This window comes from Equus asinus, chromosome 6, assembly GCF_041296235.1.
Source record: "Equus asinus isolate D_3611 breed Donkey chromosome 6, EquAss-T2T_v2, whole genome shotgun sequence".
Lineage (NCBI taxonomy): Eukaryota > Metazoa > Chordata > Mammalia > Perissodactyla > Equidae > Equus > Equus asinus.
In genome coordinates, this window is record NC_091795.1 from 70,677,592 (window position 1) to 70,704,479 (window position 26,888).

Consider the following 26,888-nt stretch of genomic DNA (forward strand, 5'->3'; position numbering starts at 1 on the left):
CAGAGAGGGTTGTTAAAATCTTTAAGTATGATTCTGAATTTGTCTGTTTTTCCCTTTAGTTCTCTGAACTTTTAATCTCTTATTTAGAGTTGTTACATCTTTCTGATGATTACCCATTTATATCTGGTAATACTTCTAATCTTGATGTCTACTTTGATGCTACATCAGCTTTCCTATGATTATTTGCATGGTATATCTTTTTTCCTACCTTTTACTTTCAACCTATCTCTGTTTTTCTATTAAAAGGACAGCTGCTATATACACTACATACAGTATATCTACTATGTACTTCTGATGAGTAGTTATTTGTATTATCTCTCCCCACCCCCCAACCACTTCTTTAAAGATTTTCTCTTTATCTTTGGTTTTTAGCAGTCTGACTAATGTGGTTTTCTTTGTATTTACCCTAGTTGAGGTTTGCTGAGCTTCTTGGATCTGTAAGTCTCTGTCATCAAATTTGGTAACATTTTGACTATTATATCTTCAAATATTTTTTCAACTCCATCCTCACTTTGTTTTCAACTCCATCCTCACTTTGTTCTCCTTCTGGTAGTCTAACTACGCGTTGGCTGTTGCTCCACAGGTCCCTGAGACTCTGTTAGTGTTTCTTCATTATTTTTTCTCTTTGTTGTTTTGATTAGAGAATTTTGATCTGTCTGCAAGTTCACTGACCCTTTGTTCTGCTATTTCCAGTCTATTGTTAAGTCCATCCTATGAATATTTCATTTTAATTATTGTACTTTTCAGTTCTGGAATTTTCATTTTTTTTTTAATAGTCTGTTTCTTGGCTGAGACTCCCTGTCTATTCACTTATTAAACCTTATTTTTTTTTTTTAAAGATTTTATTTTTTTCCTTTTTCTCCCCAAAGCCCCCCAGTACATAGTTGTATATTCTTCGTTGTGGGTCCTCCTAGTTGTGGCATGTGGGACGCTGCCTCAGCGTGGTTTGATGAGCAGTGCCATGTCCGCGCCCAGGATTCGAACCAACGAAACACTGGGCCGCCTGCAGCGGAGTGCGCGAACTTAACCACTCGGCCACGGGGCCAGCCCCATTATTAAACCTTATTTTTAAGTCTCTGAACATATTTACAATATCTTCTTAAAAGCTTTTATCCATTAAGTCTAACATCTGGGCCATTGCAGGATTGATTTCTATTAATTGCTTTTGTTTCATGACTGTGGGCCACATTTCCCTCTTTCTTTGTATGTCAAATGATTTCTGATCATATAATTTATGTTGTATGTTTTGCATGGTAGAGATTCTGGATTCTGTTAAATTGTTTTTCTTGTGGCGAGCAGTTCAATTACTAGTTGGTCTTGACCTTTTGTAGGCTTGGCTTTATACTTTTTTAGTGTGGATCTCTGGAAAGCTTAGAGGAAACATTCCTGACTTGGTGGGACTAAATGTCCAAACTGTTTCCATTGTAGATCTTTTTAAATCTTAGTATTAGGCTTTGTTTGGGTAGATCTTCAGTAGATCTTACTCCAGAACATGATCTTTAATTCTAAGATGTGGCCTTTCTGTTGTCTTAGTTTGATGCCCTAGGTGTTCATAAGATCTCTCCACCACGGCTGGCCCAGAATGCCCAAGTGTCCTAATGCTGTTTGACTTCTGGTGTTCTCTACCTCATTCAACCCTGTAGTAGCTATTTTCTGGTAAGCTTTGCATAGTGTTGTGTTCCCTTGCACCCGTGTTGCTCTTGGCCAAAGACTTCTGGGCTCCACCTCTGCATGGCTTCTTTTTCTCTGTTTCCTGCCTCACAGGTTCCCGCTGCTTTCGCAGTCCTGAACTCAGATCTTTGCTTGTGCTTTGGTTCCCCATGCTGTGTTTAGGAAATTGTTCCTAGGCAGAGAGTGGAGGTGAGTGGGAGGTGGGAGGCAGGTGATCATGGGACTCACTTGTGAGTTTTCTTCTCTCAGAGATTACTGTCTTCTGCCTGTTCAATGCTTGAGAAAAGATGCCTCATATATTTTGTCTAGTTTTACATTTTGTGGCAGAGGGCCAGTCTGGTACCAGTTACTCTAATGACTGGAAGAGGGTGTCCCAAATGTTGTTTCGTTTTTGTTTTTCCTAAGTGAACCTATGTTTTTAAAGACAAATCAAAACAGAATTGAGGATGATTTGTAGTATTTTGTGATTTGCATTTTTCCTGCTTATTTTATCCTGATACTTTTAATATCCTTAATTTCTTAAGTAGATGTGTGTGTTGTTAAGCTGCATAGTATGTCAACATGTGGTTAAAATGACTATTAGGCTACTTTCCAATTTTGAGACACTCAACATTAGTTTTCACTACCATAAATGACACTGGTAAATAAACTTGTATATTTTTGTTAGCATCTTTGTTTATTTATTTATTTTTTTCCATTTCTCCCCAAAGCCCCAGTACATAGTTGTATATCCTAATTGTAGGTCATCCTAGTTCTTTTACGTGGGATACTGCCACAGTGTGGCTTGATGAGCGGTGTGTAGGTATGAACCGGTGAACCCCAGGCTGCCAAAGGGGAGTCTTGCAAATTTAACCACTCGGCCTCGGGGCTGGTCCCCAGTGTTTATTTTCTTATAATAAATTCCTAGAAATAAGTTTACCATGGGATAACCTCTTTAAGGCTTTTAAAAATATGTGCTCGGATAAACTTTTGAATACTTAGATACTGTTTTCATTTGGTTGTAGAGTATAAATGTTGAGGTTCAAGTACCAGATACCAAAGTACATTATTTTGTACAAATAATAAATAGTATAATGTACAAAGTACATTATTTTGCTTTTGTAGAATAGCTAATTTTTGTAAATAGATTGAGTAGACTGAATGCAGGCTACTTTCCATAAAAATTTGTTTCATGTTTTTATTTGGAATGTGAATAATAATTTTTATTGCTTTGGAAAAGTGAACTACTCTTTACTTGGTTCTCTTTCTACAAGTTTAGTTTGAGTCTAACGTTAGTAACATTTTATTGTAATGCAGATTTGTGGCACCTGTTTATTGTCTTAGCTTATAATGATGCTTGAAATTTGCAGATGGATCTAGGTCAGTCCTGACATGTAAATTTTGCTTTTGGAATACATGCTGAATGTATGAATTTGGCAAATTTAAGATAAAGTATGATTAAACAGCAATCAAAAAGACAGGTCTTTTAAAATTTTTGCTAGGCTTTTATTTTTTAGAGCAGGTTTAGGTTCACAGCAAAATTGAGCAGAAAGTATAGTCATCCCTCAGTAACCAAGTGGGGTTGATTCCAGGACCCCTGAGGATACCAAAATCTGCAGATGCTCAAGTGTGTTATAGAAAATGGCATAGTATTTGCAAATAACCTACACACATCCTCCCATATACTTTAAATCATCTCGAGATTACTTATAATACCTAATACAATGTAAATAGTTGTTATACTGTATTATTTAGGGAATAATGACAAGAAAAAAAAACCTGTACGTGTTCGGTATCTTATGGAGGGCCGGCTGTACAGAGTTCCTGTATAACCCGTATCCTCTCACACCCATAGCCTACCCCAGAATCAGTATTCCACATCAGTGTGTCATATTTGTTAGAATCAATGAACCTTCATTGACACATCATTATCATTGAAAATTCATTGTTTACATGAAGGTTCACTTTTGGAGTTGTATATTTTATGGGTTTTGACAAATATGTAATGACATGTATATACCATTATAGCATCATAGGGAATAGTTTCACCGCCTTAAAAGTCCTCTCTGCTCCACCTGGTCATCTCTCCTTCCCCCCTTAACCTCTGGCAACTACTGATCTTTTTAACTAAGACAGGTATCTTTTTGTAGGCCTTGTGGCAAATAGGTTAAGTACACCTAGTGTTAGGGTATGGAGAAATTTTTGAGGAACAGTTGATCATCTGTAGTTGTCTTTCAGCTTTGACTTTGAAAGATCCATTTGGGGGCTGGAGTGGGGGAGAACTAACTTGAAACAGTGAATGAGGAAAATCTGTTGGGATGGCTGAAATCTAGTTTCCCAGTAATTTCTTGGCATTGAAGAATGGAAATAAAATCACTATTTTCTACGTAGGGTTTAACTTCAGTTTAAAATCTTGGAGTAGTACTAAATTTAAAAAGACCTCCAATTGTAGGTAATCACTGAATGTTATATTTGCAGGTATTCTAATGAAATTTACATATAATTGTCTTTTATTGGGTCGCCTATACCAGTATTTGGTGAACGAAGTACTTTATCTGTAGTTAGTCCAAATTTGGTAGAGAAATCATGATGGGGGTAGTAGACTTAGGTGAATCATGTTGTTGTGGGCCGTTGTACCTTTGAAACATATTTCCTGTACTTTGGAAGTCTGTAGACTAGAAATGGTGACAAATATGTAGAGACAGGCTGTCTGTATATCTGAGGTACATATCTTTATCCATGCTAATGAGAAAAAACTGGCCACATGGTAACTATAGTCAGCTAATCTAGGTGAGGTTTCAAGTTAACAAAGATTTCCTGCCAAGTGGTTTGTTTGTTTTTGTTATTTACCAACTAATGCTTTCTTTATAACGGTAAACAAGACTGTTGGTCTTAACAAAATCAACAATGTCCAAATTTGGTCACTGTGATATTTTAGCACTTACTAATTTTGAATTCTTTCTAATTAAAGTGTATTACTTGGTGGGGCTTCATACTTTTAATAGTAACTTTGTGATAAATATACTACTCTTGAGTTGCTAGAAGTATTTCCCCAAAATAATTATATGATTGTCAAATTTGCTTATAAAATAGATAGGGGCAGGTATAAAACTCCTGAGTAAAATCTGTACATTTTTCATTCAGGAAATATTTATTAAGCACCTGCTAGGTGCCAAGCAGTGTTCTAGGTGCTGGGAGATAGAGTGGTCAACAGGATGATTGGGATCCTTATTTTTGTGGTGGATACATTCTGTGGAGGGGGAGATATAAAGTACTCACGCAAACAAATGAAAAGAGGTTATTTTAGATATTGAAAAGGGCTATGAAAAAAACCTGTTTTGTTAAAGTGATGAGGAGGGGCCTGTAATTTGGACTGTGAGTGGTTGAGGAAGGCCACAATGAGGAGATAACATCTGAGCTGAGACCTAGGTGATGGAGAAGTAAGCCATGTGAATTTCTAGGGACAGAGCATTCTAGACAGGGGAGAACACAGGACAAAGATTCTAATGGGGGGAACGGGTTTGGCCTGTTCAGGGAACAGCAAGAGAGCCAGATTGCAGGGGCCAGATCACATGACTTCAGAGGCCCTCGTAAGGAACTTGGAATTTTCATTTTTTTCCCCTCTATATTTTTGGTTACAGTGGGAAACTGATTAAGGGTTTTAAGCAGAGGATTGGCAATCTAGGAGGGGAGACATATAATAAATACATAAATATTCAAATGATGGGTGGATTAAGATTGGGGGAGTATAGAAGGACTATTTGGTTAGAAGCCTTAGGGAAGATATTCCTGAGGAAATGACATTTAAACTGAGACTTACGGAATAAGTATGAATTGATTAGGGGAACAATGTGGGAAAGAGTAGTCCAGGCAGAGGAATATCATGAGTCAAATATGAGTCTAAAAAGAGTTTAATAGCATAAGAACCTGAAAAAAGGCTAGCTTGTCTATTTTAGTTTACAAAGGGGAGAGTAGCACCAAATGGGATAGGAGAGATTTGACAGTATGGGATCTGGTAAAACAATATGTGGGATTTTATTTGTTAATTCTCTGTAATAATGATTTTTAGAAGGAGAGAGACTTAATCACATTTATATTTAACTACATTACTTAGTTGCTACTCTGTGGAGATTGGATTGAATTGGAGTGGGAGGGGGCAAGAAGGGAGACCCATTAGGTACCACTCTAAGTGAGATAAGATGGTGATGAGGGGAACAGGGATGGTATCATTTGAAATTTTGAATGAAGACAAATTTAAAAACTCGGTTGTTGATTAGATTTAGGGGTAAGGAAAAGGAGAGATGAATCAAGGACAGCCCCCAGATTTGTGCCTGAACAAATGGGTGGATAATGATGTCATTACATAGCTACACTGGTCAATTGAACTTCAGTGTAGAGTTGTAGCCTTTCAAGGTGTAAGTAAAAGCTTCTCCTGTGGGATTGAGTGTTTAAAAATTACTGTTGCCTTAATAACAAGCACCTATAGTGCTTACTATGTACCATGCATATTTCAGCTCATTTAATCCTGGTGACAACTCTGGGGTAAGTACTGTGATTATCCACGTTACTGATGAGAAAGAAGGCACAGAGAAGTTAAGTGACATGCACCTAGGCGGTTTTGCTCCCTAGTTCTTGGTCTTAACTACTAATTAAGCTTGGAAGCTTTTAATCACACAATTTGCATACTGTTTTGTCATTTATCTGGCCCACTAAGTATACATTAAATTGGAATTTAACTGTGTTGACCTTTCCTGGAAAATTTACTTTTCGTGCATTCAGATAGCATGTCTGGCTATATCTGTATATCATTGAAGCAGGCAATGATACTGCCTTTCTAAATTAAATATTGATTGCTTTTACTTTCAAAGATTCTCTTTTGATATTGCTTGCTCTTTGTGTTGTATTGTCAGTGTTTGCAGCATATTTTGAAATTGTGTTGTTGATTTTGCTGTGTACAGTTAAAGGTGCCTTGTGATGTGGAGGTAAAGGCTCTAATAGTCTTTGCAAATCAAGTAGGCTAGATGTTTCTCTGTGTAAAGACATTAAAAATCCATTATATAATCTTTGCTCTGAGAATAGTGGTTATGTGGATAAGGTATTGTCTCACTGTTGACTAATAATGCACCGCTCTTTAGCGGACCATCTCCTAGGAGAGGAGGAAGTGTCATTCCTCCTCTCATTGCATTGAGTACGGTAGATACTGTATGTCTCCTTAGATTGGAAACTGACACTTAGTACACAGGCTCAAGGGGAGAGTTTCCTAAAAATGTTGATGTGAGAGAGGATAATGTCCCCAGGAGTAACTTCTTGCTACTTGGGATCAAGCAGTTGATCAAGCCAAACAAGGTAGATACCCTCTGAAACTTAACTATTATGTTTTTGTTTTTGAAGAACAGAAACCTAAACCTTAGACATTTATCTCTGTTGTTACATGTTCTATAGTTATTTCTTTGCTGTTAAGTAAGCCTCCTCTGCAAAGATTGCCTTCTTTTGGTGTGCTGGATGAACAAAGGGAGAGCTATGTAAACTCTCCCTTTGTTTTGGGGGGCTGCGTAATTTTGAAGTGGTGGCTGTGTTGTTTAGTGAAGAAGAGCCCTAGAGGCAGATGAAACTCAGTTATGCCTCTGCACCTCACTGACCGTTCTTCTTGTCTTCCACTAAAACATTAATTCTGTGTTTTGCTTTAATAAGGGAAGCTTGTACTATTAGGTTACTCTTACTAAATTAGGGATTTGTTTGCTTTATCATGAGTGTCATTTTTGGAAACTTCTTAGGACCTTAGCCTTTTAAGTTTCAGAATGAAAAATAATGTTTACAATTCATATATATGTTTTAATCTTTGTAACTTGGAGTAATTTCCAAGGTGATTCCTACAGGGAAAATAGAAATCTGAATTATTAGGTGAAATTTATTCCCCTCCTTCAAATCTAGCTTCTAGCTTCTGTGTGCATATGTAGCAAAAATTGTTTATAAAATAATGCAGTGCTCAAGAACAACTACTGCTTACATTTAGCTCTTATGACCTAATTGAGATAGAGGCCATACTTAGTATTGTTGCTTTTCTGTATATATAGTGAGAAATGTTACCAGTATTCTTGGTCCTGTTATAGAGGGAGTGAGAAATCCAAATGTACCTGAACATCACTTTTTGTAACTATTTTCAAATGACCTATAATAGGGGGAAGTTATTTGGAATTTGCTTTAGTTGTGATCCTTTAGGAAAAGTTTGTAATGCAGGAATTAACCTGTTTCTTTTTTTTTAATTCTAGGTGAGAATTATGAAGATGATGACCTAGTAAACTCTGATGAGGTTATGAAGAAACCATGTCCAGTACAGATTGTTCTTGCACATGAAGATGACCATAATTTTGAGCTTGATGAAGAAGCTTTGGAGCAGATATTGCTACAGGAGCACATACGAGATCTTAACATAGTAGTGGTATCCGTGGCAGGAGCTTTTCGTAAAGGGAAATCATTTCTGCTGGACTTCATGCTTAGATATATGTATAACAAGGTGAATAGTGTCTTTTAAATTGAACCCAGTTAAAAACAAAAGCTAGCAACCAATCAACCTTGCTTAGAAAGACAAAAAACAGTAAGAACTATATCTTTAATATTACAAAAATACAGTTCTTGATAAGACCTCTCAGTTAAGATGGTTTGTGTGAGCTCTTGATTCTTATTCATATCCTTAATTCCCTTTTGTGTATAGTGTATATTGATGTATATGATTGAGCATCTATGTTCCAGGCATTGTAGCCCCTACCCAGGATGTCTGAATCTCTGAAGTACTGTACATCTTCTGCCTTTTTGCTGTTTCCTACACCTTCCGCTTCTTGATCACCTTTACAACAACGGGTGAAGTAGGCTTAAGAAACTTTTGTAAAAGTACACCTAGGCTCCTCAAATAAGTCACCTTCAGATTATTACTTTTTAAGATCAAGTCCAGTTCCTTAGAGTGGCTTCCATGATCTCTGAGCCACATCTCTTGCCTCTGTGTGTCAGGTATACTATAGTTTTTGCGTTTCCTTGAGTGTGTCGTGTTATTTCTCATATGTTACTATACTCTTGGCTAATCTTTTTATAGGAGGCCACCTCTGGTTTTTAAGACTATGTTGTATCCTCGTCCCAACTTTCATAGCACAGGTCATGTGTTTCGTTGATACTATTTGAGTTTTTCCTTATTTTTCCTGGCTAGTTTAACCTCTGTCAGGAGTGGGCCTCATCTTGATTACCATGTCTCCCAAGCCTAGCACAATAACTGGCCCATGGTAAGCACGTATTTTCTATTTGATCAATGATTCTCCCTCTCTCTACACATTTCACTTTTTGATGTTACTAGACAATTGTTACTTCCCTCCCCTTCCCTGACTTTGACTTTCTCCCCTGAAAAAAAGCAAAAAAAAATTTCACTTGAATCAGAATGTTTTTCTAACAGTTGAAGACTGGACTGAGGGAATGAGAGTTTGATAGGGACCAAGAAGGACTGGAAATTTGGAGTGGAACATTTAGGGGGAAGGCCTTTGCAGGGGGCTTTTGACATTCAGAAGCCACATGAAGATGGTGGCAGTAACACTTTGACAGCATTTTGTCGTTGTCTAAGCACCAGTCAAGGTGCTTACCCTTTACGAGTTCTATATAATCTGTAACTGGGTATGCATCTTGAGATGAGTAATAAGGTAAACATTCTCAGTTGATGTTTCTAGGAAGCTTTTCAGTAAATTCTTTTCCTAGGTATCTCGTTAGGCATGTTCAAGTATGCCTGAGTATCAAGAATGTAGTTCATATAAAAGAACACTATTTTACAGTGTACTACAGAGAAAGATATAGTATTTTAAAGTTTTTCCATTTAGACTTTATTATTTCCCAGAGTTTTACATCTGAAATAGAAAAATGTATAAATAGTGGCATATTCTTTTAAAAAGAAACTATACATTTAAAGATGATAATTCCTGTACTTTGAGTTTCTAACTCCTTAAGTTAGCTTGTGTATATCGTATCTGTGTGTGTCTGAGCTGTTCACTGCAGCTGTATTTGATTCCAATTAGGTCACAGACAGTAGAATGTTAGAAGGGAAAAGAAGCTTAGATCTCTGGTCAAGCAGTGGCAGATAAGTTTCACCTCAGGTGCTATTTCTGATTCCATCTCTGATCAATTAGTAGTAGCTGTTGGCGGGGTGGGGGGGGGAGGGAGGGAGTAGCAGCCCACACATGTGTCATGTGTTTACAGTCTCTGAACTAATAGAATTCCCCCTTTCCTGGGGGAGACACTGAAGCCTCTGAAAGGTTATGAGGCCTTGAGTGAATACACACCTGCTTGTTGGCTTGTAAGCTGAAATATCTTTTTAAATTTTCATTTGTAAGGTTTCCATGTAGAATTCCTGATATAAATAATCTTATTCTGTTAATTGAAAATTGCATTAAACAGTGTCTAATTTTTGGGATAACATGCCTCTACTTATACTGATTTAGTGGTGGGTCATGTTTTTTCTAGGAGATGAAAGTAAGGGAGACATAACAATGGGATAGTTTTGGATTTAATTCATTATATACCTGCAAAGGTGGGATGCTAGCTGAAGAAGGTAGGAGACAAGCAGTGGCTTATACTGACTTTATAAGTCTTCTGTATTGACCTGAGTCACTTTTTGTAAGGGTGCAGTTCATTAAAGGAACTAAAGGTAAATATTTTACTTTATGATTTAAGAATAGATGAGTGTTATCATTTTGAGTAGTTAGTAAAGGAATCATACATAACACAAGGCTGAATGTAAGCTCTTTATATTGGCTAAAAACAAAAACTTTAGTAACTAAGTCCTTAAAACTAAGAATATTCTGAGGTTTTTACCAAACATTTCCAAATTATAAGGGAAATTCTGACTTTTAGGTCTCACTTTCTTGTGAAGTAAATAGCTTCTTGTACAGTTTGTTTTTTGAGCTATACTGCTTGTATTATGAAAAGTTAGGCTGTTTTTACTTGACGTATAGGAGGAAAGTTTAAATTAGTTTTTTGTAAACTTGAGAGGTAAACTAAAAGTTCCTCTAGGATAAATTTCCTCATGTCAGAATTAATCAATTATTATAGTTAAGCTTTTACCATGAAATGTGTAACATGAGAGTGTTACTAGAATTGCTGATTTATTGAATTCGTAATACAGGAAACATTTTGAACTTAGAAGGGTATCACATATGACATTCACTGTGAATCTCATATATGAGGAATATCACAGAAATTCAAGTATTGTTGATATACCTAATAATTTGTAAGTAAAATGTGTATTACTTGTAAAAGTAACTCTCAAAGTTACGGAATAAAATAGTTAAAATAATTTACGTGGAACTATTAGGTCTATTATATCAGTATTTTAAAAAAAATCACCATATTATTTCATGTGTAAAAGTAGGGAGTTACACAAGAGGAGATTAAAATCTGTAATGAGAGACGGAATTGGTGATGGTGGTGGGAGGGAGGTTGACTTTTCGAAATTTTTGTGTATACTACTCGAGAGTACTCTTTCCCTTTCAAATGCTGATTTGGTTGTTTAGGAGTGAAGTTTGGGTAAATGTGTTTTATCTTTTTAAAAATTTTTCTTCTTTTTTTTAAGTATAATTTACATAAAGAAAAGTGTGCACAAATCTTAAGTGTATATAGCTTGATGAAATTTTACATATGTATACACCCATATTACCACTACATAGGTGAAGATATAGAACCCTCACTTTGTTTTCTCTCTCTCAGTTAATAGCCACCCCCCAAAAGGTAACCACTATTCTGAACTCTCACCACAGACTAGTTTTGCCTGTTTTTGAACTTGACATGAATGAAATCATACCATAGGGGTTTGTATTTGGTTTATTTCATTAAGGTATCTGTGAAATGTACCCATGTTTTTGCATGTAGTGATAGTTCGTTATTTTTGTTACTTTAGTATTCCACTATATGATTATACCACATTTTATTTATCCATTTAACTGTCAATGGATATTTGCTTTGATCTTACAAGTTTTAGTAAGCTGATTTTTGTGAATCACATGCTTCCAAAGTGAAGTAAATTACTCCCGTGTCAATAGAAATTGTTAGAAATATGCTGATCAAATTGTCATGTAAAAGTAATTTCACTTCTAAGAATCAGTTTAGGAAGGTCAAAACTTAATTTTGATAGAGTTAAATTATATAATGTATGTAAAACTTAATACTTGGGATATGTTGAACACTAAGTAGTGGAGATAACTGTTACTGAACCCTTCTAGATAAGGATTCTTACTTCCGTGCAGAGGTGCTTCCATTTTTATATCATTTCCTGTTTTTTTCTCGTTTTATCTGTACCCCAACTCATTTCTCACTTTATATATTTTCTGAAGTATGTTGATATATCATTTCATTTGTAAATATTTCAGTATGTATCTCTTGGACATTACAGTAATATTGTTATCATACATAAAAATCAATTAATTCCTTAAGTTATGTAATATTTTATAAGTGATCAGTTTTCCAGTTGCCTCAGATGCTTTAATTTTTAAGTTTGTTTGAATCAAGATCCAACCAATTGAGGTCCACATTGTGATTGGTTGTCTTTAAAGTGTTTTAACTCTTTGTAGGTTTCCCTCCATCTCTTTTTCTTGGCAGTTTGTTTGTTCTTGAAGAAACTGACTGTTGGTCTTATAGTTTCCTAATTGGGGTTTGCTGATTTATATCCTGTTGGTGTAGTTTTAGATGTTCCTTTGTCCTATGAATTTCCTGTAAATTGTCAGTTGAATCTAGAGACTTGATCAGACTCAGGTTCGACTTTTGGCAAGACCACTTCATAGGTGGTGTATTCTTCCATGAGCAGGCACGTATATCTTTTAAGGTAACAGTTTTTGAATCTTTACTGAGTTCTAGGTACTCTGATTACTAGACATTTAACAGATTATCTTACTCAATATTCACAATAACCCTAGACAGAAATATTAGTATTTCAACTTGGTAATTGAAGAAATGAGGCCCAAAGTAAGTGGCAAGGCTGAGATTCTGGACCAGGCAATTTGATGCCAAAGCCTTTATTCTAAAGACTGCTATGTAAAATGATGTTTGGTCCTTTTTGATAACTACACTGAATTATTCTTTTGTAAATGTGCATTTTTCAGTCTTTACTTCAAAAGTTGAAATAGACTGACAAGAGTACACGCAAGGTAACTTTTCTTACTGCCCACTGATATCTATGCTTAATGAGTAAAGAGTTTTGACTCCAATTTTTAACTTATTGCTGAAGCATTTTAAAGGTAACTATATATAGTTTTTATTCTTTACTATTTAAAGAGCTGCTCCCAGAACTGCTTCCAGAGATAAGGGGTAAGAACTGTCTTTAAGGATCATATGTGCTGCTACATATAATTTGCCAGGAGCATACATGTCTCAGAATAAACTGTATGGGATGCTGAACTCGATCTCACCTTTTTCTCTAAGCCTAATAGTGTCTGAGATGTAAGACTTGTGGGAAATGTGTGAATCCATGAAGAATAACTTGGTTTGTTTCATGTTCTTTTCCAGGAAAGAATTGTATTTAGAGGAAGAACAATATTTTTAAAAGTTTCTTCCTAGGTTCATTTTATTGTTTATTGTTTTTCTGGTATAACTTACGTACAATAAAGTGCATAAATTTTAGTATAACCAGTGAATTTTTATGTACTTATGCTTTTCTAACCACTGCCACTCAGATCAAGAAAGAGACTAGCATTCCAGAAGGCTCTCTCATTCCCCCTCCCGGTTATTACTATCTCCAGCTCTCAGGGTCCACCACTATTCTGACTTATATCACCATAGATTAGTTTTGCCTACATTTGAAATTCACATAAATGTAATCGTAAAGTATGCACTCTTGTGTCTGTTTTTTTCCCCCACTAAGCATTGTCTAAAATGTTTATCCATGTTGTTATCATGTTGTATCGATAATTGTTATTTTTTATTGCTGAGTGGTATTTCATTGGATGAAGATATCACAATTTTTACCCCTTCTTCTGTTGATAGACATATGGGTTGTTTGTAATTTTTGTCTATTATGAATAAAGATACCATGAACATTCTTGTACAAGTCTTGGTGACGTAAGCACTTATTTCTGTTGAGTTTATACTCAGGAGTAGAAATGCTGGGTCAGAGAGTAAATACCTATTGAACTTTAGTAAGGGACTGCCAAATTTTTTTTCCAAAGTGGTTTTACTAATTTACGCCTCCACCAGCAATGTAAGAGGCTTATAGTTACTTTTCGTCTTATAAACAGTACTGTTAGTCTTTTTAGTTTTAGCCATTCTGATAAGTTTGCATTTTGTTATTTTAAGTCATCATATGCTATACAGGTTCATATGCTCATAAAACTGTTGCCAGATTTAATGTAGAAGTTTAGCTTATTCATTTAATTATTACTTTAACTGAATTTGCTTTTGAATACTTCACTTATTACAAGTGAAACACTGTATGTAACTTTTGTAACAAGCTGATGAAATTTTAAATTTTATGTTGTTACTATTTTTGCCTGTGCAAGAAGGAGGCAAAATTTGATTCGAATTTTAAGCGTCAATAAGGAAAATAAAAATCGGTGGACTTATTTTTTCCCCTGAATATAAGCTAAGGGGTTGGATATAGAAGTGATGTGGACTGTGGACTACTTTCTTTCCGTTGGCACATTGGATTTTTTTCCCCCCTAGATTTTGATTTCTGAATTGAAACTAATTTTCTGTTCTTTCATATGTAGGTTTAAAATTAGTGTGAGTAATTTCCTTTAGAAAAACTTCACCAAATTTTGCCAAAGCTAGAGGAATCAGAAACAGATGAGATGGAGGAGTCTACAATATATTGTTCAGAGTCCTTATTGTGTTGTCGTAGGAGAGACTTTCTTGGTTGCATTCGTGTATATTCCCTGAAAATGTTCTGTCATTTGTAGCCTTTGAAATAGCGTTCCAGTTTTCAGCCCCAATGTATGTACTGCCTATTTTGTAATATCATTAAAATTATGCTACCTGTGTCATCACATATTTTGATTTTGGACTTGAGAGAACATAAATTATTTGTTCCAGAAGATCTTTTCCCGTTCTGGAATCTTTGTTTCCTGTAAGTTAAAATTACTATTTCTAAAGTAATTGGTTTTATTTAGGTCATTTATTGAGGAATATCTTAAGTAATGTACTGTTAGGCATAGGCACTGACTACTCAATTACCAGTTTTAAGACATTTAGGGAGTTTAACAGTCTTGTATAATTTAGGTTCCTTTTATATTAACATTAACTGTTTTGAGAGGAGAAATTTTCTTTTAAGTAATTGTCCGCATCTCTTCTTCCCCTATTGCCCCACAACAATTTTGCTATTCAACTCGTGACTTTTAGTTCAGGATTTCTTTGTTCTCACTCTTTGAAACTTTTTTAAAAAATAACTAATGGGATGCATTTTCTATAGATGCTTTGGAGAATGTTCACTGTAATTCTTTCATCAAGGAGCAAGTTTATGGGACCGGCCTGGTGACATAGTGGTTAAGTTCGTGCTCTTCGCTTTGGTGGCCTGGGGTTTGCATGTTCGGATTCCAGGTGTGGACCTACACACCACTCATCAAGTTATGCTGTGGCTGCATCCTACGTACAAGATGGAGGAAGATTGGCACGGATGTTAGCTCAGCGAGAATCTTCCTCACACAAAAAAAAGCTTGCATAGGATTTATGCCACGTAGCAGTAGTATATAGACATTTAACAGAATCTCCAGTAGACTATTCATTTTTCTCCTAAACTTCTGTAATATTATATGGGGTGGATTTTGTATGACTGGGAGTCTTGGTTAAGTTTGTATACTGAGTGTATTTGATTTTTTGTTTTTCTTTTGAGATATAATTCACATATCATAGAATTCATCCACTTAAAGTGCATAGTTCTATGGCTTTTAGTATATTCACAGTTGCATAACCATTACCACAATCAATTTTAGAGCATTTTATCACCTCAAAATGAAAAAAATGAACCTCTGTATCCTTTAGCTACCATCTCCCTGTCTCCCCAGGGCCTGCTGCCAAACCCCCCCCCCCCCCCCCAAGGAACCACTAATCTATTTTCTGTCTCTATAGATTTGCCTCTTCTGGACATACATATAAATGAAATCGTCTAATATGTTGTCTTTTGTGACTGGCTTCTTTCACTTAGAGTCATGTTTTAAAGGTTCATTTATGTTGTAGCATTATTGGTACTTCATTCCTTTTTAAGACTGAATAATATTCTATTGTATAGATATACCACATTTTATTTATCCATTCATCAGTTAATGGACATTTGGGTTGTTTCCACCTTTTGGCTTATGAATAATACTATACTCATATGAATAAATATTAATATATAATATATCCACTAATTATATGTAATAATACATTAATATATAATAATGAATAGTAGTTGTATGAGGTAAGGGTCCAGTTTCATTCTTTTGTATATGCCTCTCCATTTGTCCCAGCACCATCTGTTGGAAAGACTCTTCTTTCCCTGTTGAATGGTCTTGGCACCCTTGTTGAAAATTAGTTTATCATAGACATATGAATTTATTTCTGGACTTTCACTTCTATTTTGTTGATCTATATATCTAATGTGAGTACCAGACTGTCTTGATTACTGTTGCTTTTTAGTAAGTTTTCAAATCAGGAAATGAGAGTCTTCGTACTATGTTCTTTTTCAAGATTGTTTGTCTATTCTAGGTCCCTTGCAATTCTCTATAAATTTAGACTTGTCAATTTCTGTGGGAGGTGAGCTGGAATTCTGTTGCTGATTGGGTTGAATCTGAAAGATCAGTTTGGGGAATTGCCATCTTAATATGTAGTGTTCCTACCCATGAACATGGGATGTTTTTCCATTTATTTAGAGCTTTTTAAATTTCTTTCAAAAATGTTTTGTAGTTTTCAGAGTATATTTTACACTTCTTTTGTTAAATTTATTCCCTTTTTTGATGCTATTATAAATGATATTTTCTTAATTTCATTTTCAGATTGTTCATTGCAAGTTTACAGAAATACGATTGATTTTTGGATATTGATCTTGTATCCTACAGCCTTGCTTAACTCATTTATTAGTTCCAATAGCTTTTTAGTGGATTCTTTAGAGTTTTCTGTATACAAGATCATGTCATCTGTAAACACAGGCTTACCTTATTTTGTTGCATTTTGCAGATAATTGCATTTTTTTTTAACAAATTGGAGATTTGTGGCAACCCTGCATTGAGCAAGTCTGTCGGACTATTTTTCCAGCAGCATTTGCTCACTTTGTGTCTCTGTGTCACATTTTGGTAATTCTCACAGTATTTCAGACTTTTTCATTATTATATTTGTTATGGTGATCTGTGATCAGTGATCACTAATGTAATTGTTTTAGGGTGCCACAAACTGCGCCCATATAAGACAATGAACTTAGTAAGTGTTGTGTGTGTTCTGACTGCTCCACTGATCCGTCATTCCCCATCTCTCTCCCTCTCTGTGGGCCTCCGTACTCCCTGAGACACAACAATATTGAAATTAGGCTAATTAATAACCCTACAATTGCCTCTAAGTGTTCAAGTGAAAGGAAGAGCCTCGCGTCTCTCACTTTAAGTCAAAAGCTAGAAATGATTAAGCTTAGTGAGGAAGCCATGTCAGAAAGCCCAGATAGGCTGAAAGCTAGGCCTCTTGTGTCAAAAGTTAGCCAAGTTGTGAATGCAAAGGAAAAGTTCTTGAAGGAAATGAAAAGCGATACTCCAGTGAACATACAAATGATAAGAAAGCAAGACATCCTTATTGCTGAGATGAAGGAAGTTTTAGTGGTCTGGATAGAAGATCAAACAAGTCACAGCATTCCCTTAAGCCAAAGCCTGATCTAGAGCAACGCCCTAACTCTCTTCAATTCTATGAAGGTTGAAAGAGGTGAGGAAGCTGCAGAAGAAAAGTTTGAAGCTAACAGAGGTTGGTTCACAAAGTTTAAGGAAAGAAGTCATCTCCATAAGTTCAAAGTGTGAGGTGAAGCAGCAAGTGCTGATGTAGAAGCTGCAGCAAGCTATCCAGAAGATCTAGCTCAGATAATTAATGAAAGTAGCTATGCTAAACAACAGATTTTCAGTGTAGACGAAACAGCCTCATATTGTAAGAAGATGCCATCTAGGACTTTAATAGCTGGAGAGGAAAAGTCAGTGCCTGGCTTCAAAGGACAGGCTGACTCTTGTTAGGGACTAATGCAGCTGATGACTTTTAAGTTGAAGCCAGCGCTCATTTACCATTCCAAAAATCCTAAGACTCTTAAGAATTATGCTAAATCTACTCTGCCTGTGCTCTATAGATGGAACAACAAAGCCTAGATGACAGCACATCTGTTTATAACATGGTTTACTGAATATTTTAAGCCTACTGTTGAGACCTAGTGTTCAGAGAGAAAGATTCCTTTCAAAACATTACTGCTCATTGACAATATACCTGGTCACCCAAGAGCTCTGATGGAGACATACAACGAGATGAACATTGCTTTCATCCCTGCTAACTCAGCATCCATTCTGCAGCCCATGGATCAAGGAGTAATTTCAACTTTCAAGTCTTAATATTTAAGAAATATATTTTGTAAGGCTATAGCTGCCATAATAGTGATTCTTCTGATGGACCTGAGCAAAGTAAATTGAAAACCTTCTGAAAGGATTCGCCATTCTAAATGCCATTAAAAACGTTTGTGATTCTTGAGACGAGGTCAAAATATCAACATTAACAGGAGTTTGGTAGAAGTTGATCCCAACCCACATGGATGACTTTGAGGGGTTCAAGACTTCAGTGGAGGAAATAACTGCCATGTGGTGGAAATAGCAAGAGAACTAGAATTAGAAGTGGAGCCTGAAGATGTGACTGAATTGCTGCAATCTCATGATAAAACTTTAATGGATGAGTTGATCTTATGGATGAGCAAACACAGTGGTTTCTTGAGATAGAATCTACTCCTGGTGAAGATGCTGTGAAGATTGTTGAAATGATAACAAAGGACTTAGAATATTAATAAACTTAGTTGATAAAGCAGTGGCAGGGTGTTGAGAGGATTGACACCAATTTTGAGAGAAGTTCTACTGTGGGTAAAATGTTTTCAAACAGCGGTCGCATGCTTCAGAGAAATTGTTTGTGAAAGGAAGAGGCAATTGATGTATCAAACTTCATTGTTGTCTTATTTTAAGAACTTGCTACAGCCACCCCAAGCTTCAGCAGCCATGATCAGTCAGAAGCCATCAACATTGAGGCAAGACCCTTCACCAGCAAGAAGATTACGACTCCTGAAGGCTTGGTTGATGGTTAGCAATTTTTAGCAATAAAGTATTTTTTAATTAAGGTATGTATGTTGTTTTTTAGAGATAATGCTGTTGTTCACATAATAGACTGCATTATAGTATAAACATAACTTTTATATGCACTGGGAAGCCAAGCAACTTGTATGACTTGCTTTATTGTGATACTTGCTTTACTGCAGTGGTCTGGAACCGAATCTGCATATCTGTGAGACGTGCCTGTGGAAATAGTTTTACTGCTTTTCCAATATGAATACCTTTTATCTCTTTCTTGGCTAATTGTTGTGGCTAGAACCTCCAGTACAATATTAAGTGCAAGTGATAAAAGTGGACATCCTTATCTTTTTCCTAATCTTTAGGGAGAAAGCATCTAGGTTCTCACCACTATGTATGATATTAGCTATAGGAGTTTTTGTAGGTTTTCTTTTTTTAATCAAGTTCAGGAAATTCCTCTCTATTCCTAGTCTACTTGGAGTTTTATTTTTGATCGTGAATGGACATTAGATTTTGTCAAATGCTTTTTCTCTATCTGTTGATATCATGTGACTTGTTTAGCCTGTTGATGTGATGGATTACATTATTAATTTTTTGAATCTTGAGTCTACCTTGCATCCTTGGAATAAATCCCACTTAAGTTGTGGTATATAATTCTTTGTATACATTGTTGGATTCAATTTGCCAGTATTTGAGTATTTTTCCATCTATATTCATGAGACATATGGGTCTCTAGTGTTTCTTTCTTGTAATGTCTTTATCTGGTTTTGGTATTAGGATACTGCTGGTCTCATAGAATGAGTTTGGAAGTCTTCTGCTGTTTTCTGGAAGAGCTTATAAAGAACTGGTATCATTTCTTACTCAAATGTTTGGTAGAATTAACCAATGAAACTCTCTGGGCTTGGTTCATTCTTTTTAAGAATGTTATTAATTATTGATTAAATTTCTTTAGTAGATATAGGCTTAGGCTTATTCAGATAATCTATTTTTTTTCTTGTGTGAGTTTGGTAGTTTATGCCTTTCAAAGAATTGGTCCATTCCAACTAGCAAAATTGTGAGCATGGAGTTGTTCTTAATATTCCCTTATCATCTTTTTATTGTCCATGGAATTATTAGTTTTGACTCCTCTTTGATTTCTATATTTTTTATTTGTCTTTTCTCTCTCTCAAATTTTATTGGTCTTTTCAAAGGGCCACCTTTTTGTTTCATTGATTTTTTTTTCCTTATTGATAGCCTGTTTTCTTGTTTTCACTTTTATTTGTTTCTAATTTTATTCTGCTTGCTTTAGTTATATTACTCTTCTAGTTTCCTAAGGTGGAAGTTTAGACCGTTAGTTTTAGATCTTCTTCCCTAATGTGTGCACCCGATGCTATAAATTCTCTAAGCACTGCTTTTGCTGCATTTCACACATTTTCATAAGTTGTATTTTTGTTTTCCTTTAGTTCAAAATATTTTTTAAAATCTATTGAGGCTTCTTTTACCCATGTGTTATTTAGAAATGTGTTCTTTAAATGCTACTATTTTGGGATTTTGCAACTATGTTTCTATTATTGGTTTCTAGTTTAATTCCGCTGTGGTCTGAGAGCATAATTTGTATAATCTATTCCTTTAAATTTCTTTTAAGGCCCAGAATGTAGTCTGTTTTGGTGAATGTACTGTGTGAGTTTGAGAGGAATGTGTGTTCTGCCGTTATTGGATGTAGTTTTCTGTAATGTCAGTTAGATCCGTTTGATTGTGGGTACTATTCACTTTGTCTATATCCTCACTGATTTTCTGTCTTCTGGATCTGTTAATTACTGGTGGAGGGGTATTGAAATCTCCAAGTATAATAGTGGATATGTCTGTTTCTCCTTGCAGTTCAGTTTTTACCTCACATATTTTGATACTTTGTTGTTAGGTGCATACACATTAAAGATTGTTAAGTTTTCTTGGAGAATTGACTCCTTTATCATTATTTAATACCATTCTTCATCCTGATAACTTTCTTGTTCTGAAGTCTGCTGTGTCTGAAATTATTATAGCTGCTCCAGCTTTTGTTGTATCTTCCTCCATTCCTTTACTTTTAACCTGTCTCTGTCTTTATATTTAAACTGGGTTTTTGTAGACAAAAAATAGTTGGGACTGTTTTTTAATCTACTGTTAGTCTGTCTTTTAATTGGTTTATTTAGATCATGCACATCTAAAGTGATTATTGATACAGTTGGATTAATATCTCATGTTTGTAACTATTTTCTGTTTGTTGTACTTGTTCCTTGTTTCTTTTTTTAAACTATTACTTTCTGCCTTCTCTAGCTTTAATTGAGCATTTTATATGATTGCATTTTATATCCTTTCTTAGTATATCTATTATACTTAAGAAAAATTCTTTTAGTGGTTGCCTGGAGTTTACAATATAGATTTACAACTAATTTAAGTCCACTTCAGAATAGTATTATGTGTTGATGGGTAGTGCAGGTACCTTATCACAGAGTATTTCCAATGCCTCACTCCTGTCCCTTGTAACATTGCTGTCGTTCCTTTCCTTTATCTATATATCATAATCACCCAATACATTGTTGCTATTAGTACTTTGAATACACAGATGTCTATTAGATCAATTTAAGAATAAGAAGAATAAAAGCTTGTACCTTCTAGTCCTTCTCTGACAGTCTTTCTATATATATGTCTGAGTTTCTGAACTATATTATTTTCTTTTTCTCTGAACGTCTTTTAACATTTCGTGCAAGGCAAGTGTGCTGGTGACAACTTCCCTCAGTTTTTGTTTGAGGAAGTCTTTATTTCTCCTTCATTTTTTTTAGGATAACTTCACTGGATACAGAATTCTAGGTTGGTGGCCTTTTTCTTTCAGCACTTTGAATATTTCACTATACTCTGTGTGGTTTCTGATGAGAAGTCTGAAGTAGTTGTTATCCTTGTTCCTTTATAGGTAAAGTATTTTTTTGTCTGTGGCTTCTTTCAGGATTTCTTTTGTGTGTTTGTTATTTTGCAGTGAGAATGTGATGTGTCTGGTGTAGGTTTTTTAGTATTTATCCTGTCTGTGTTCTCTGACCTTCTTAGATCTTTTGTTTGGTATCTGTCATTAATTTCAGTAAATTCTCTGATTATTGATTCTTATGTTTCTTTTTCTCCTTTTTCTCTTCTCTTTCAGATTTTTCCATTACTCCTTTATTATGCCTTTTGTAATTGTCCCACAGTTCTTAGATGGTCTGTTACATTAGTTTTATTTTTTTTCTCTGTGCATTTCAGGTTGGGAAGTTTCTATTGACATGTCCTTAAGTTCATTGACTCTTCTTGGCCATGTCCAGTCTGTGGATAAGTGCATCAAACACATTCTTTGTTTTGAGGAAGATTATCCCCGAGCTAACATCTGCCGCCAATCCTCCTCTTTTTGCTGAAGAAAATTGGCCCAGAGCTAACATCTGTGCCCATCTTCCTCTACTTTTTATGTGGGCCGCCTGCCACAGTATGGCTTGATAAGTGGTGGGTAGGTCCATGCTCAGGATCCAAACTGGCGAAACCCAGGTCGTCAAAGCAGGGCATGTGAACTTAACCGCTATGCTACCAGGTTGGCTCCTCAAACACCTTCTTTATTTCTATTACAGTGTTTTTGATATCTAGCATTTTCTTTTGATTCTTAAGAGTTTCTGTCTCTCTGCTTACGTTACCTGTTTTTGCATGTAGTCTACTTTTTCCATTAGAGCCCTTAACATATTAATCCTAGTTATTTAAAATTTACTGTCATATATTCCAAAATCTATATCTTATCTGAGTCTGGTTCTGTTGCTTGCTTTGTCTTGTCAGTCTGTTTTTTCTTTCCTTTTGGCATGGCTTGTAACTTTTCTGTTGAAAGTTGTTGAAAGCCAGACATAAACTATCAGGTAATAGGAACTGAAGATTTAGGCTTTTAGTGTGAAGTTTTATGTTAATCTAGTTAGGAGATGAACTGTGTTTAATGCTTTTTGTAGCTGTAGGTCCAGGAGACTTCTGTTTCTTCTTCCTCCTGCATTGTCTTTGGGTTTCCCTAAGAACTCCTTAAATAGAATCTGTGTCTTGCAGTTTTCTCAGTTGTAATCCACTGTCATCATATTGGAGCCCTATTGATGTGGTGGTAAATTGTGGGGGAGGGGAAACATTATATCGTTTTATGGATAAATCTCAGTTTTTAAGTGGGCCTGAGTCTCTAGGCTATGACTTTCAGAAGTGTTTCTTAGCTTTTTTTTTTCTCTCCTTATGTGAGACAGAAAGGCTAGGGGATCTCCAGTGGGCAAATTGCCCTTTTCTAGTGTCAGATAAAGCTCTGGTAAGGTAGTTTGCCTTGGTGGGTAGGCCTTTGTTATGGAGACTGCTCTGGGTGTGTGTAATTCAAAGTGGTTACTTTCTCCTGAGTGTATTTAAAAGTGGTTACTGTTCCCCTCCACCTGCCACAGTCCTGAGGGAAGTTTTCTCCTATCTTTTTTAAAAAAATTATTTTATTGAGGTCATATTAGCTTATAACACGGTGTACATTATTATATTTCAGTTTCTGTGTTTCACTCATATGTGGAAGATAAACACATAGATAAGGAAAACAGATTGATGATTACCAGAGAAGAAGGGAGTTGAAGGAGGGCAAAGGGAGTAAAGGAGCACATGTGTATGGTGATGGATAAAAACTAGTTTTCTCGTATCTTTACCCTAAGAACCTCAGGGAACTGAGGAAAGTGGGGGCCTGCTAAGACAGCCTGCAGGAGTTCCCAGCTCTCAAGGTAGTCCACTCTCGTTGCCAGCAGTTGGTCTAGATGACCATTCCTCCCAGTTGCTCCAGCAGTTTCTGCTCCTGGTAAACTGACCTCAGCCTGTGATTGTTTATATTCACCTGTCCCTCCAGATATCTGGGTGATGGTTTGCCCTGTGACCTCAATTCTCTGATTGAAGAAAGAAAAGTCTAGTGATTTTCAGTTTGTTCAGCTTTTTTCTTCTTGTGAAGATAGTTGTGGTGACTTATTAGCTTTTTACATGGGAGAGCTGAAACTGGAAGTCCAGTGGAAGACTGTAAAGTGAGATCTCCATGTCACACCTCAGTTTAATAACTAGAGGTGTTTCCCCTTTTCTGTTCCGGTAGCAGTCAAGTACATGTTTTTAAAAAAATTCTGGTTAAAAAATGCATAACAAAATTTACCACCTTAACCATTTCTAAGTGTGCAGTTTAGTGGCATTAAGTACATTCGTATTACTATGAAATCATCACTACCTACCCATCTCCAGAACTTTTTCATCTTCCCAAACTGAAGCTTTGTACCCGTTAAACTCCCCATTCTCCCTCTTTCCCCAGTGTCTGGTAACCACGATTCTACTTTCTGTCTCTATGAGTTTGACTACTCTAGGTACCTCATATAAGTAGAATCATAAAATATTTGTTATTTTGTGTCTGGCATATTTCAGTTAGCATAATGTTTAGAAGGTCAAGGACACTTTTTAACCAGAACATTTTATTAAAAAGAGTATTCTCTTCTGTGTGCCTAAGTTGATAGAATTGTCCTTTGTCTGAGCTTGTGACTTGAGTCAGTCATAATGTCATCTGTTTGTCCAGGTGCAAGAGGATGGGGTCAGACGTGGGGTTGTTAAGATGTTCGTTTTAAACTGTTTTAAGAGTCTAATGTTTCTTAATTTGTTCCAGGACTTGCAGTGTATTCTTACATATTCAAATGAAAAGACTAAATTATGCTTGTTGGTCAGAATGTGTATACTACTCATTTTAGCTAGTAATTTGGGTGTTGAGTGTTAATAACCTACCTCCTGAATTAAGCACTCATTTTATACAGGTTAAGATTTTCTTTCATCTATGGTGTTTTTGTGGGGAATGCCTTGCAGCTAGGAAGGATCTCTTCTTTTATTGTAGTGTTTCTTGGATCTTTAATTTCATCCTTTCCGTCTCTTTTCCTTGTTGCTGTAATGAGTTGTTAAGGCTTCTGGATGGGCTCTTATTCTTCCAGCCTGCTTGTTGTTGGAGTCAGTAGGCCTGCAAACAGGGAGCTGTGTGTGTTGTGATACGATGGACCACCAACTCTGTGTTTAAAGTTTAACTAGCTAGTGTTTCACTTTGTTGCTAGGAAATGTTATCTTTCCTGTGGTAGAATAAGAATGTGTTTATTATTATTTAGAGTAGGTAGGAGTTCTTCACTGTTGATCACTATATTATATTGGTAAGTCTTTTTGGCAAGGGCTTATGTTTATTCACTAGTATTTGACTACATTTAAAGCTCAGATGTTTTCAGATTTCCTTTTGCAAATGACATTTATTCTTTAAGATCTTCTCTTTTCCTTTTTATTTTACTGGAGGAATAAGATTGTTTTTGGAATTTTGAATTTGAAGGCTTTTTTTGGTCCCCACAGTCGTAAATGGTAGCAGCTTACTGTTTTTTAAGTTCTTAGGTTTGCTTTTAGTAACTTATGATAGCAAATAGTATTTGTTATCAGTGAGGCTGCTTCTAGAACTCACTAGAATGCTCCTTGAGGGCAGGAACGTTTGTTCTTGTTCACTGCTGTAGGCCCAGAACCTAGAACAATGGCTGCCACCTGGTTAAGGGTTCTGTAGATACTTGTTGAATGAATGTGTTTTATGAAAGTTATCAGTATTTAGTATGTTAGAGAAATAGCAGACTTCTTAACTTCAAGTTTTAAAATATCAAAACTTACTAGTTTTGATTAGTTAGGTTCTCTAATTTATGTTTTCTTTCATCATTTTATTGACTAATCAATTTACTACTTCTTAAACGTTTCCATTACAGGCTAAACTAAGAAGAGATGATATATAATCAGTAGATTTTTTTTTTTAATGAGACTAATTTTTTTTTAAAGTTTCTTTTGGAGAGGGTAAAGTTAACAAACATGTTAGGCTATGATTTCAGTCATCCATAATTTAAAAAATTTATTTTTACTGTCTTGTCCCTGTTATTGTATTGTTTCTAGGAATAATATAAAGGATCATATTTCTTCTGTATCTCTTAGCCATGCTCAAAAGGGAGCACATTGTCTAGGCGTACTGTTAATTGTAATCTCTGCAAAGGGTGCCTCCTGAAGCACAAATCCATAGTATATAGTGTGAATGGAGTTGTGCCCTGTGGCAGCCTTGTGACCAACAGAGAGATGAGGGTCCTCAAGTTGAAGATTGAAAAGTGAAGAAGAGAGTCCAAGAGAATTTCGTAATTCATAGGACTGGTAACCCACTGGGAATGGGAGTTATGTCGAAGAATAGTAATTATAGATGGTTTGAAGTTTAAGGCTGATCTTCACATTAGATGATGGTGGGGACAACACTTTTTTCTCACCTTATATCTACTTTTCATAAATTGCTTTATCCCTCATTGAGCCTACCTTAAACATGTTTTCTCTACGCTTAGTTTGGACTTTGTTGTCTGTCTTTTACTATATATATTTCTCCAAGCCTATTAGAAGTATTTCTGAAACAAAGGAATTTTCCTCTGGGTACTTTGAGTAAAGGGTATGTGGGCTTTAAGTATACTAAAGTATAGGGATCTGATATCTGTCAAAGTTACTCATTTATTGTGTTCCAGATTTAATTTTCTAGATAAATTACCTTGTGTTGTGGTATATTAACTTTTATGTTATTTCATAATATTTCATTTTAGCAGTTTAGCCCTGTGATTTTAGTTATAACATTTTATTATGGAAAATTTTAAACATACCCCAAAATAGAGTGTTATAATGAACCCCAGTGTACCTAGCAATATTGTGCTTGTCTTGCTTCATTTGTTTTCTTCCCTGTCTTTTTGTTCTTTTTTGGCTGGAATATTTAAAAGCAAATGCCAGCATATCCTTTCATCATAAATACTTGAGTATTTAACAGAGGACTCTATTATTATTATTATTTTTTAACACAACCACAATACCGTTATCATACCAAACAATCATCTTTACCCCAATTTAACACCATCTAATATAATACCCATTCTGGGTTCAGATGTC

The 26,888-nt window shown here is 35.6% G+C and overlaps 1 protein-coding gene across 7 annotated transcripts in view; it reads left to right on the top strand.

Moving 5' to 3' along the window:
- ATL2 (atlastin GTPase 2) overlaps positions 1-26,888 on the top strand; it is a 62,807-nt gene that overhangs the window by 19,469 nt on the left and 16,450 nt on the right. For 4 of the 7 annotated variants that reach the window (XM_070512238.1, XM_044772270.2, XM_070512240.1 and 1 more), the window contains exon 2: positions 7,920-8,164. The exons of 2 other annotated variants lie outside the window; for them this stretch is intronic. In XM_070512238.1, coding sequence (XP_070368339.1) covers positions 7,920-8,164 — 245 coding nt within the window. Of the gene's footprint in view, positions 1-1,632; positions 1,657-7,919; positions 8,165-26,888 lie in introns of those variants that run through there. One more of the 7 variants, XM_070512239.1, reaches the window with a different exon arrangement.